Raw genomic sequence first — 13535 nt, forward strand, 5'->3', positions numbered from 1 at the left:
AAAAATGGGTTAGTAATGTATCAACGAATACATACATTGCTTATTAGGCTTCTCCTCCAAGTCCACACAAAAATTATAGATGTATGTCAAGTTCTTAAAAGTTTGGCGAATGTTCAGGTTTTCTTACTTAAATCCTGTATGTCTTTTCGGGCTACTTTCATTCACTCTATCGTAGATTAAGGTAAGAAAACACTCACTTTCTCAAATGCAGACAAAATTTGCACACCTTGGCAATTAAATTTGTCTTGTGATTATTATGAGCAGAAATTACGTTTAAACCATAGATTTAAACCGCTATGATTTGATAATTCTTGAAGTCTCCTTTGGTTGCTTAGCAACTGTTCAGGACCAGAGAACTTTTCCATACATTCAACCAGGTGGCAACAACTGATGTTGACAAATGAAGTAAAAGAGGAAGGGTGAAGAACTGCAGTACCTCAAATGACCACTTGAGAATGGCTCAAAGAAGTTCCATACACACCACAGCAGAAGTCAACATGTTTACATCCTGGTCCAAAAACATTAAAAAAAAAAACACATTAGAGTCAGCATTTCATTGATGGCTTAAAACGCGAGTCAGTTTATTTCTAGTCTGTACATTCAACACAAAAGTTTATAATTCTTTAAAAATTGTTCTACACAGTTTTAAAACGTATATTATTAAATATATAGCCGATAGCATACTACAGGCTACTACTATCCAATGGGAAATTTCTTAATTTGCTTTAAAGAGTTCTCTTGCTGTTTGTAATGTAATGTGTCTTCTCCTTTAATATTTATTCTCTTACAATTAGGAGACCTAAGTGGTCCCATGTCGTGTTTTATAGGACAGCACAGTTGATTAAATTGTGCTGATGATAGCTCATTTTTGTTACTCTGACAGTTTGCAGTGCTCGACAGTGGTGTAACTGCACGTCTTTGCATCCTGCATTCCTTTCATCCTTTTCCCAATCATCTCAGTGCGTTTGTGAGCGCGCACGCAGGGTCGTCATGGGGTGTTTGGGGGGGCGGAGCCAGCGTACTGCTGCAGCTGTCCATGGTGCGTAGTGGGAAACAGAGAGGGTTCGGGTACGTGCGAGATGCAGCCATAGTCACGCCACACTGTCTAAAATTACAACCTTCGGGGATCGTTAGTTTTGCAGTGCATCAGAGTCGACTGAAAGGTGAGCCGAAAACGTGCATTTCCATCATTTATTTTCTCTCATTACGCTGTCCCGTGTCCTTGAAAATTAATGCTGACGATCCATCCTTATCTTGCATCAAGACCAGGCCAGGAAGCAAATCAACATGGATGCTGTGCGCTATAGCAGTGCTGCTGATGATGCTTGCACAGAGATTATGCTCCTAGCATCGTATTCTCAGGGTTTAATCCTTAGACAATTTACAACGAGATGCGATTCGAAACAAAAGGGGATTTGACACACCCTGGACAGATCAGACCGTAGTTGGTAAAAATGTTAAAATAGGGTGTATAGGATCTTCAAATAAACCAGTGGCCATTCATTTGTGTCAAGATGACACCCATAGGGAAGCACCATTATTGTAATAAACAGCTTCATCTTTTTATTGTATTTTTTTCCCTTTAGCAGTATTTGATTGACTAAATCTTTTTTCTCTCTTGCAGCATGAATGGGTGTCAGTTAGTGATTTACTCACAGCAGCAGAGGGGGCAGTGGTCTTGCCAAGATGTTTCTACTCCAGTTTAATCATTGTTATTGACAGCATTTGTCTAATTTCATTGAAAAACTACTGAAATTAAATGACTGCGGTATAATGTAAGGAATTCTTAACGTTTCTCCAATTGGCTGCCGGACTTATTTTCCCTTGGTTTCAAAGAGACATGGTGGTTTCTATACTCAGCTTGTTCGTGGCAAATGAATTTAGGCTATTAGAGACTAGCTTTTGTCCCTCAGACTTCACTATGGTCTTGTTTGTTTTATATATAGATTAATATTGTGTAAAACCTGCTGCCATGTATCTGGTCTAATAGGTTATTTATTTCACCCCAGGAAGTGCATTTAATTGTCTCTTTCCTTCCCTAGCTAGGTGACGTGAGGCATCATGGCTGAGCACCAGAGGCAGCGCTCTCTGTCCACCGCCGGTGAGTCTCTCTACACCGTGTTGGGAGTGGAGAAGGTGGCCACAGGGGATGATATTAAGAGATCGTACAGGTGAGACTCACTGCTACCTACCTCAAGCAGTTACTGTTGAAAACTATGCTAAAAACTTTTTCCCAATTTTTGTTCTTTTTTTTGCCATCTTTCTATATCAGGAAACTGGCGCTGAAGTTCCACCCTGACAAAAATCCTGACAACCCAGAAGCAGCTGACAAGTTCAAGGAGATAAATAACGCTCATGCTATTCTGAATGACCCCACAAAGCGTAATATTTATGACAAATATGGTTCTCTGGGTCTATATGTGGCTGAGCAGTTTGGGGAGGAGAATGTCAACACTTACTTTGTCCTTTCTAGCTGGTGGGCAAAGGTAAAACTGAGTAAATTCCTATTTTCTTTTGATTTCTTTATTCCTGATGCTAAGTTTCCTTTTTTCTGATCACACACTGACAATTAATGAATCTTCTTACCTGCAGGCTCTGTTTGTATTCTGCGGCCTGGCCACTGGCTGCTACTTCTGTTGCTGCCTGTGTTGCTGCTGTAACTGCTGCTGTGGAAAATGTAAACCTCGGCCTCGGGAGGGCCAGGAACAGGAGTTTTATGTGTCCCCTGAGGACCTTGAGGCTCAACTGCAGTCGGATGAGAGAGGTGAGAGTGAATCCCCTGTTACCAGTCGTTTTTTAATATAAAGGGAGGCAAATGGAATCAAACTGAGGGTATTTGTTTTTGTCTTTTCAGTAGAGGCTGGTGGTGATCCTATAATGATGCAACCATCAGCTACAGAGACGACCCAGTTAACATCAGATGGGTACCACTCCTATCATACCGACACCGGCTTCAACTAACCCTCAGCCCCCCCAAGACAATCCTGGCCTGCGGTCCTGCCTGCTTCCCTGCTCCACCTCAGTGAGAAGAAAAAAAAAGAGAGGGGCATCCACCTTTCCAATTCAGAAAGAGAGCCATGCAGATGAGAGGGACTAGTAAGCATGGCCCATTAAAGGAACTAATGAAGTCACATCCCTTACACCCCTCCCTGATTGGTCCACACCTTACCCTCCCTCCGTCCCTCCCTCCCAGTAGTAGAAGAAAAGAGAAACAAGCTAAATTGTTTCCTTTCTGTTTCTTCTTTTGTATTTCTTGGCCTTTAACCACACAGGTCGCCTACCCCCACTTCCCCTCTCCTACATTTTGCATCATGGTGTAGCATGCACTGTTTATCAAACATGGTCTCCAGACTTTCTTTCATCTTTAGCAACATTTTTACTTTGTAAAACTAATGATGTAGGTGCATACATACGTGCAATATGTTTAAACGAATACTGTTCACTAGGAGGAGGGGATGAATACATTATATGCTAAAGCTAAGGAGAGCCATGGCTCAGGGAGGTGCAGGTTAAAGGTGACGTGTTTGCATAGGTGGTCCATGCCATCATTTCAATTAAAAAATAGAGTTGTTATATATTTGTGCAAATTTTACTTCATGTGTACCGTTTGAGTTAAAACGCCACCTGCAGTTGTCAAACCTATGGTATGTCTTTGGCACTGTTTAAGTGTCTTCAGTGTGATCCCTTAGTGTTTTCATTGGGAATCATGAGATCGTCGTTGAAGACACAGAGCTTTATTTGCAGTCGTTCTTTTTATACTCGGCTGCTGACATAATATTTCCGCTTTAGATACAGTAGTAATTATTATTGGCTTTCTTGCATCTGCCTCAGATCTGTTTTAGTCCATTCTTGCAGGTCAGAGGCTTTTCTCCTGTTCGCTCTGCAGCACTGAACAGGATGTGATAGCAATTCTTTTCAAGGTAACTTTAATGCTGGCTCATGATTTCTTCGTATTATGGCAGGTGAATGAGCTATGATGAGCTTATGTTTCCAGTCAACCCTAGCAAGAATTAGGATTGCATTTTATTTATTATTTGTCTGCAGCTTCATAGGGAATTGATGCTTAATTGGAATATACTGATAAAGGGCTGCTGGCTGCTTCCCTTTGCATATGTAACTTAATGTTGTGAAAACTTATTGAGATTGAAGGATATTTAATAAATCGTATCGTAGAAATTCATGATTCTTCATGATTTAAGATGATGCCAAGAAGCTCCAGGTTTCCCAGCTGTTGTTAACATGTAGATATAATGATCTCTAGCAGCAGCAGCAGCCCGAAATGAGAAGGTGTCATGTTTTAACTCCAAGCTGTCTTGAATATGTTTAGTGGTAAATGTGCTGTGGGAAAACGTATGACACTCTTCATGGCTGGAAAATAAAGCTGACATGGGAGTTTGTTAAGTAGTGAGAAATATGATTTTTTTCATTGCGTTTTTCGTCCTTGTGTTTTGAACTGAAGTCTAATGACTCTGACATTTTGTCCGATGCTGTGATCGTTTATCATTGTTGACTTTTTTGAATCCTTGTTGAGTAAGAAGCTAATACAGCATATCATCTGTGAGTCAGTGCTACAGGCAGCTCCACGTAAAATGACTCAAGAGTTTTCATATTACTAAACTTGCATATATTGACACACATTTGCAAATTTGCCATAAATTGCCATGGACATCTCTGCCACTTTGTCGGTTTTCATAACTGCTAATAATGTGTTTTAATGGTTTACAATTGGTGAGCTCCTGTTGCCCACCCTCTGCTATTAACAGTATGGATGTTGACCTCTGTGGCCCTTGTATGATGTTTCCTGTAACCCTTGATTAAACATAGATGTTCCCATCATGGCTTTTTCATTAAGATAGTGAAAAATGCTACTGTAAATGTTCTAAGTTGAATGCACTGTGTTTAAAAAAACTATAATAGATCAATGATCAGGAAATGACTCCATAAAAATACAACATATTGTATAGTGTAACTATAGTGAAATGGTTATATGATGCATTTTTGGACTTTTATTTATTTCATACTTTGTCATGTGTCAAATGATGATTGGATATAATTTAACTGGTATGGTGTTGTAAAGTAACCCTTACATTTGGCGGGGAATGGTTTAATGGTTCAGGTTGCTTGTACATACACTTAGCCCATGAAAAAGTATAAACCTTAACGTTTCTGTTGTAGCATGGTAACTGTGTGTCTGGAGGAAAACAAGTGGATCGTTGATCTGATTTGCTGTTGTTGAATAAATGTTCCTGAACATTGTGTCCTCATCTTATTCTTTACACAGGGATAATACCAGCACAGTGTTAGTTCTCGTTTGTATGGTTTGGAGAAGAAACAAATCTGACTGGATTTATGAATGCTACAATGACAGATCCAATGTATAACACCCAAACGCATACAGATTAAACCACAAGACATTCACATTGGTGGCAGTAATCATGGATTAAAGCTTATCTTGTTTTACCTCTTATAAAACTCCACGTGTGATGTGTCTATCAATAACTGAAGTCTCAACTAATTTCCTTCCTACAGAAGAGAGTTTAATGCTTGTAAATCAATCAGAAGAAGCACAAACCCTCTACAACTATTTACTGACATACAGGCTCTCAGATTCTGTAATTTGGTGTTCATAGCTCAGACTGCAAGAGTAGTGCAACAAGCACCAAAGAGACTTTTTCTTTGTGCGCTGAGTATTGTGATTTACAACCACCAAGGCTAACAGCAACATATTCAGATAGTAGTTCATCTAAAATGACTTTCTTTCTTCTCTACACAAGCAGTAATAAAGATTTAACTGGAGGTAAAGTCTGTGTGAACAACCACACTTTTGTAGAAAATGGCACAGGATAAAAGGCCTCTGTTTGGACGCTAGTGGCCAAAAGGTTTGTTCATGTGCACATCGAGGGAGGTTGTATTCCAAAGCAGGTAACCCATGTTTAAACCACTGTTAATACCCACATATAATGAACGTCTGTGTACCCATTTCTTTACAGAAGACTGTGACACCCTGAATTGTAAGTCATTTCCAGTGTAAATTGTGCACATACCTGCACAACTGCATAGCTCCTTCACTGCACCTTTTGAACATTTTGTGTTTTTAGTTTTATCTTCTATTACATATTTTTTGATTGTGTGTTACATGTATATCTTTATCTATTTGACTCCTTATACATGTAAATGTACTTGGCAGTAAAAAACGACTCTGATTTGAGTTGTTATGCCACAGTTCACCTACAGATGGAGACAATTTGACATACTTATTATAAGGTCAATTGACGAGAATTTGCAGACATGAAAAAAAATCACCTATTTTCTAATTGTACTCCTCTCAACATGTGAATGACGACAACAGTCAGAGTCAAGTGGAGAAAATATAACCATCATCAAGCGTTTTACATTTGAACGGAGGGGCCTATGTGTTGTCTGTTTTAATATAGATGTCAGTCAATAAATGTGCTTCAACTACACTTATATATTGATTAGTACTGTACATTACTACGTGTGTGTTATGTGTGACTACATACAATTGTCACCTTATTCTTATTCTAATAAATCATGCCATGTCGTGCTATTATTTTCCCTGTGTCCACCACGCTGCTCTCAGTTTTTGGAGTAACTTTACAATTTTTATTTAACAAGTGTATTTGTATTTGTTCTGTTTTTCGATTGTAATTTTGATGCTCTATTGCAGTAACAATTCCTTAATTTCCCCCATGGACATTCATAATCTATCTTTAAATCTGTACTTGACAGCTATCATTTCCATTGTTTTCCAAACATTTATTTTTCCATACATATTATATCATATCACACAAGATAACTACCCAAAGGTGTCAAGTAAGGTAACAAAATGTATCTTTCGTAAACTGTATGTATGGCAATGACATTTTAATATTTATATTTATTAGTAGGTTTTGATGTAGACTTCATTTAGAGTGATGTAATCTTGAATTGTATATTTGATACAGTTGGCTCGTGCGTGTACACGCGCGCATGTCTGTGTAAACAGCCTCATTGATCCTGTTAGATCCTTCCTCCTCCTCGATGTTGAGCTCATAGTCTGGATATAATGGTTGAGTTGTGTTGATGGGGACAAGAGGCTGCTATAACTCCGGCTTTACAATTGCAGCGATGAACCGACCAGGTGAGACCCTACAAAATCAAATAAAGCTTTTAAGGGTTTAAGATATGTCGCACTTTTTTCACGTGTATTTTGGTTAGTTCCAGTCAACAGTTCAAGAGTTTATTTTGTGTTTGTGCTCGTGTCCAAGATGGCTAATGGTAGCAACAGGTAGCGCTAAGGTTAGCTGCCTAGCTGGCTTTGGTTAGCCAGCCTTCTGCAGTTCAGCACTAAGGACAGCTCCGACTCTTTGCGTTATTTTAAAAAATGTACCTTCATGTGTTAGTTCAGGAGCTTTTAACTCATGAGTGCTTAGAAAACCATAAACCATTTTAAAAGTAGAATGCATATTTTACTTTTCTATTGTTGAGTCCTAAACTAATTAAAAATCTAAAAAATGATATTAATGTAAATGTCACCTGATAGTCGTGTATGTTTTAACACTTCATTCTTATCCCTGTTTACTTATCAAGTATGTAACTAGCTTTATCTGTGTTTATCTGAGTATTTATTTGACCGTTCTTCATTGATAGGTTATGGTGCGACTTCTTCGTCCATGAACTTCCCTACAAGGATAACAGAAAATGGATTGTCGCCCTCAGATCTCACTGAGGAGGACATAGACACTCTACGGGCTGAACTTACAAAGGTGATGTTACTGTTGTTTTTAATATTTGAATCAAAATGTGTTCCAAAACTAAATACAACATTTTAATTTAAAAAAAAGTGAGGTGTTCAACAGCATCTGGTCACTGCTTCCTTTATACTGAATTACTGTTTTTTTCTTCTTCTTATTTCATCCCTTTAGATGGAGGAGGAAATTCAGACCTTGAGGCAGGTACTTTTTGCCAAAGAAAAATATGCAACAGACATTAGGAGGCAGCTGGGCATGGGTCCTCTCAGTAACATCAAACAGAACTTGTCCAAAGGCTGGCAAGAAGTCCAGACCTCATCCCCGTAAGTTGAATTTCTAGACTAGTAGTTTTTACTTTAACATTTATTACTGCTAAATAAAGTTGCGGCTAAGACCTGTTGTGTGGTTAAAACTCCACTATGCTCAACCACTGTCTTATCTGATTAAAGAAACCCTGCTGGCAGGACATTTGCCACGCATTGTCTTAGTGTGACACGGTTACATAACCATGGAAAGCACACTAATTACTAATGGCTGTTGTGGTCTGTTTTAAGTCTGGGCGATAATCTGCCACGTTGTTCATGTGCTGTCGTTGTTTCAGATACCTCACTGCCTCGGCCACTTTGGATGACATCAGCCACTCGAATGCGTGAGTGCTGATCTTTATGTTTCCTATGTTTTTGTCCTCTACTCACATGTTAAAAAAGGATCTTAAAAGAAACAAGTGATGGGATTTTGCAGGTCAAATAGGATCTCTGCCCTGTTAATAGCCTTACAACCTGACTTAGCACGGGGAGCAGTAGTATTACCAGGCAACATCAGAGCCAGCTTGAAGCACTGCTCTGAAAGACAGATGGACCATAACCAATACTGTATATGGGCTCATTGTTTACTGTTTAATTTCTGTTGTGATTGTGAGAAAATTCATACTTTGTGCTCTCTGTGTGATACAGTATATCCTCGTTATCAGCGTGAACTTTAAATGTGTTGTTACTTTCCTTCTCTCAGTTTCTGCCTTGTAATGCTTTTTTTAACCTGCAGATATGTGAGGACATGGGACAGTCTCTCACATGCAGGCCATGTGACATCTTCAGCACTGTCTAACATGGGCATGGTCATCACAAGGCGACTTACAGAAATGAGGTACACAAAACAGCAGCTCAGCTTCTGTCTCCTGAAAATAAAAAAATAAAATGATCATTCATTTGTCATAACAAAGAGCAAAACATAAATCACGGTAACTCAAATAGGGCAGACCATGAAAAGGTATATTTAAACATAATAGCAATAACATAATTAGCAAAATAGCAAAATAAATAATTTTTAAACCAATCAACAATGTTTTTTTATTTATTTTCTGTAGAACCTTTTTTGTTCCTATACAGATTTTATTGTATGCAAACAGTTCATTCTTCCCCAACTTTTTTGTTGAAAGCAAAATGTAATTTCACAATAAAATGTGTATTCAGTTTTCTGGCACCAAACGTATTTACTTTCCTCTGTGGATTCTCTGTAAAAGAGGTCGAAACATCTTATTTACAAATGAATATGTTGGCAGACAGCTGCTTAAAGTTCGAAGGCGTCCTGTGTTACGTATTAGTTTTTTGGCAGTAAGCAAACATAAGCCTATCACACTATTACAGCTGGAAGTCTGCAGCAGAATCTGATAAGTCTGTTGTTCTCACCCATTTGGAAACACAACTGTGTGACGTCATCCTCATGTCTTTCTTTATCTCAACAGAGCTCTTCCTCTCCCGAGTCCACCACGGTAAGATCTTCGTGCAGGGACACTCAACTTAAATGAATGACCAGAAGAGGGTGCTGAATGAGCTCTGGTGTGTGTGTGTGTGTGTGTGTGTGTGTGTATCAACAGACCATGAGTGACATTTAAAGTTTAATAAAGTGAGATAATCTTTGTAGATGTGTGACTGTGTGAACACTTATCAACTTTTTACTGAATCAAATATTTAAGTTGGGTCATGTACTGTTCAAATATTTTCTTAATGAACATACTTCAATATTTTATTCAGCATGTGTTACCACCTATTTTAATAGTTGATTAATAATTGATCAATGTTAAAATATAATAGATATGTGCTACTCACTTGAATACATGATTTTATATATTTAGTTCACCTTAACCAAGACTGCACATAATTATTGTGACTCTAAAGATTAGTTGTTTTTTTTTAATTCCCTTTTGAGCTGTAAGTCTGTTGTTCTTGTCTAGCATGCCTCTGTACTTTGAAAAATGTTTTATACAAACGTATTCAGTAAAGCAGACTTTGATCATTTTTATACTTTTATCCAATAATTTAATCAACAAAAGTGACAGACGAGTTAAAATGGAAAGTTGTGATAATTGCAGCGATCCATCAAAGATATCAGAATATTTTCAATAAATGAAATACTTTCATAGGGTTTTGCTGCTCATAATAATTATTTTGTTTCCAAACTTGTTTTGTTTCTGTCAACGCTTATACTCCCTTCTTTCTGTCTCTCACGCAGCGCCCTGAGCCACACCATCAGTGTGCCAGCTATGAGGTAAAAACTGTGTTTCTGTGCTTCTTTCTGTTTAATGTGTGTGTTTTACAAGCACAATGTTGAGGGCACAACGAGTAAACACTAACATTGGGAAACGAGCCCTTACTTATTTTTGCTGCACACAACTCGAACAAATTATTAGATACATTAAAAATAAATAAATAAAAATAAATTATCAATAAAGATTATCCTTATCCTTAAAACTCAATACAATGTTATTGTGAGTCAATTTAAAGACCTGATCACAAATCACTGTGCTCAAGAGTGTAAATGTTTCTAACTGTAGTTGCCTGTTTTGCTGGCTTAATTTTCTGGTTTTATAATCTATGTATCTACAGTATGTAATCTGTGTAATCTGTTTTGTCATCTAATGGTTTTAATTTTACTTGTGTAAATAAAGGCTTGTCCTCAATGATTTCTTGAGAATAAATAAAGGTAAAATTAAATGAAATGTGTAACTCTGTGCTCATGTCTCTGTAGACACTCCAACACCTTCAAGTCATTCGAGGAAATGGTTGGCAATATGAAGGTGAGTCTGCAAGCACATCGAGCATGCACTGTTCTGACTCTGTTTGTGAGAAATGAACACCTGTTTCATTTTTGAATCAAAACAGGACAAGGTGACGGGCAATCCGGCAAATAATGGAGACACTGCTGGGTTTGAAAGAAGATTTTCACGCCACAGCACATGAGATGAAACCTTGGAGCAAGTCGCAAAGAATGAGTAACACGTGTGGCCATTTCCTTTGGAATTATCCGTTGTTAGTATACAGTAACTGTGGCTAACCTTTATCGACTTCAATGTAAAAATAGTATCTTAACATGTGAATACATTGTTGGATAAATGTAATTTAAAACGTATTTATTTTGACATACCCTGACCTAACTTCTGACATAAGCAGAATTACCTAGAGTATTTGTTCATTGATATTAATTCTGACATTAACAAATGAAAAGATTATTAACATGAAGTATTTTTGTACTTGGAGATTTTTCAATTAAAGTCAATTGAATGGTGTTTTTTGTGTGTCATTAATGGTCACTAAATTACATTAACTTGTGTTAGTCAGTGGTTGTCTTATTTTTAAACAATCCTTTGGGTGGCGCAAGAGGCTTTGAATAGGCTTGGGTTTTTTTTTTATGTAGAAACCATAGACTGTAAAAATAATGGACGGGACAAGGTCCCCTGTGAAGTGAAGCTTTTTTTTTTAGATCGCCCCCTACTGACTGGCTGCAGTATAGGTCATAAACCCCGCCTCCTCAATGATAACAGACGGGACTTGGGTCAAACTGTTAAGTTAAAATACTCGTCACATAATTTTTTTCCAGACCTAAACTCTGCTGTGATCATTAGATATTATCACCCTACATGGTGTTCAAGTGCTCATTTTTCTGTGAAGTTTGTTTTAAATAAGTTATTTGAGGTTAAAAAACGGGATTTGACGTCACACATGGCGATGATTGACAGCCGCGGATCTTGCGTAGCGCTCTTTGTAAATAAGTAGTTACGTCGTGAAGTGAAGCCGAGACGCCATGGAGCTTTTCTGTTCAGTTTTTTCGTCTTTTTTTGAGCTGGTGAAAGCTGTTTTTTCTGCAGTAAACTAATGTCACGGACCTGTGGACTCTAAGGGAGCTTTGCAGTTTTTACAGTAAGTAATAAAGTTTGATTTATGTGTCATTGCTTAAAGCGCTATCGAGCGAGCTAACATATTAGCAGTCTAAGCTAGGTTAGTTATCAGGTATGATTTATCTATTTATTTTACTTTTTAATATGAGCAAACCTAAGAACTGACATGATATGTTTCTTGATATTGTTATATCGTTGTTGTGAGTGGAATTGTATTTAAAACCAAAACATTGTAATTAAAATCAGCTCATAGATGGCGTTCATTGACTGTACAGTTATGTTTCAGTAAATAATAAATAGGTCTGATAAGGTTTTTAAAAAAGTATCAAGGACAAAAACAAAGATAAATACTATAAATCTGTATAATTACTGATGTGAACATGTTTACAGTCTGTGTAAAGAGTGTGTTATACAGAGATTAACATGTCACCATGCAGCCTGATATTTATAATACTCTATAATGAGGTAGAATATGTCTGTAGATATCAGGATCAAACTAAAGTAAGCTCTGATCTAATATAACTTCTGTCTGATTTAAGAGACTGACAGAAACATGAACACAAACAATCAGCGGTGGTGTAATATAATATTAACCGAGCATCACGCTGCTGTCAAATATTCAGCATGAGTTTACACACACATTACCAATCCAATAATCACAAGTTGATCATGTTGTACATTTAATGACGCTTATTAATAAATGGTGTTATAACTTCACACAACCTGACACAGACTATAAAAACAGGCTGCTTGTTTTGGTGGTTAGGAGGAGACAGACAGGCTCAATAACAGAAGTCATAAAGATCACGTTTCTCCCAAAATTATATATTAATGTTTTTTATTTTGCATCTATAATCATTAATGAAGATTTTATGTCTTTTAATGGGTATTTCCCTGTTTTCACCAACATATTATACATTAAACTGAGGATTTCCTTTTTCTCATGTTCTCTCTCTCTCTCTCTCTCTCTCTCTTCCAGCTCGTCCTCGGAGGATTGGAGGACCTGACCACTGCTTCTCTTACCAGGGCGTTTGGTCTGATCTTACCTGGACGGCGGTCTGATGTGAAACACCTGAGCCACAGAGGACGCAGCTCGCACGTCCTGAGCAATGTTTGACAATTCATTCAAAAGCTGAACGGAAGAAAAGAGAGGCTGTTTAATACCGAGGTTTTTCTTATAAGCCACATTTTGTTTTTGTTATTTTTAGATTAATCTTCCATAACTTTAAAATACTGTGCATTCATTTGCCTCTTTCAAACCTGTATAACCCACAAAAACCTTAAATACCACATTCATCTAACTGAACAATCAAGTGAAAGAAAGTAGCTTAAAATACCACACTATGTTTTTAAGCACAATCTGTATTTGTTAAAGTTACAAGACTCGTGTTACATTTCATGTGATTGAATAAAATATAATAATGTAATGGCCTTCTCAGTCGTGTCTGTATCATACCACTCTACTGTCTTTATGTGCATGCTGTCTTTAACACTAACCTGCATTAAATGTTCAGCACTCGAGTGTTGATGTACTTTTAAAGCTATTTGTTTCCCAGCTGTGACTTCTGTCATTGTCCAACAAGAACATGAAACATCATATGTTTTTACAGCTT

At 37.5% G+C, this 13535-nt stretch overlaps 2 protein-coding genes across 2 annotated transcripts; both read left to right on the forward strand.

Annotated features, from left to right (window-relative positions):
- Positions 1-1020: 1020 nt before the first annotated feature.
- Positions 1021-5256, forward strand: dnajc5aa (DnaJ (Hsp40) homolog, subfamily C, member 5aa). Its single transcript, XM_079359400.1, has 5 exons — positions 1021-1163; positions 2043-2171; positions 2273-2486; positions 2593-2764; positions 2855-5256. The coding sequence occupies exons 2-5, from the start codon at positions 2062-2064 to the stop codon at positions 2959-2961; spliced, it is 603 nt and encodes a 200-aa protein (XP_079215526.1). The 5' UTR covers positions 1021-1163; positions 2043-2061; the 3' UTR covers positions 2962-5256.
- A 1769-nt stretch (positions 5257-7025) lies between these two features.
- LOC306833379 (tumor protein D54-like) lies at positions 7026-11313 on the forward strand. Its single transcript, XM_079358614.1, has 9 exons — positions 7026-7141; positions 7651-7766; positions 7926-8074; positions 8353-8400; positions 8793-8894; positions 9493-9519; positions 10260-10295; positions 10776-10824; positions 10910-11313. Exons 1-9 carry the CDS (start codon positions 7084-7086, stop codon positions 10985-10987), a joined length of 663 nt encoding a protein of 220 aa, XP_079214740.1. The 5' UTR covers positions 7026-7083; the 3' UTR covers positions 10988-11313.
- Positions 11314-13535: the final 2222 nt, after the last annotated feature.

This window comes from Symphodus melops (assembly GCF_947650265.1).
Source record: "Symphodus melops genome assembly, chromosome: 13".
NCBI classification, from domain to species: domain Eukaryota; kingdom Metazoa; phylum Chordata; class Actinopteri; order Labriformes; family Labridae; genus Symphodus; species Symphodus melops.

Excerpts from the sequence above, each read along its gene's own strand:
- dnajc5aa (XM_079359400.1), top strand. The coding sequence starts at position 2,062 with ATGGCTGAGCACCAGAGGCAGCGCTCTCTGTCCACCGCCGGTGAGTCT. Across the intron at positions 2,172-2,272 it reads GATATTAAGAGATCGTACAG|GAAACTGGCGCTGAAGTTCC; the intron begins GTGAGACTCACT and ends TTTCTATATCAG. Across the intron at positions 2,487-2,592 it reads TTTCTAGCTGGTGGGCAAAG|GCTCTGTTTGTATTCTGCGG; the intron begins GTAAAACTGAGT and ends TCTTACCTGCAG.
- LOC306833379 (XM_079358614.1), top strand. The coding sequence starts at position 7,084 with ATGGGGACAAGAGGCTGCTATAACTCCGGCTTTACAATTGCAGCGATG. Across the intron at positions 7,142-7,650 it reads TGCAGCGATGAACCGACCAG|GTTATGGTGCGACTTCTTCG; the intron begins GTGAGACCCTAC and ends CTTCATTGATAG. Across the intron at positions 9,520-10,259 it reads CCTCTCCCGAGTCCACCACG|CGCCCTGAGCCACACCATCA; the intron begins GTAAGATCTTCG and ends TCTCTCACGCAG.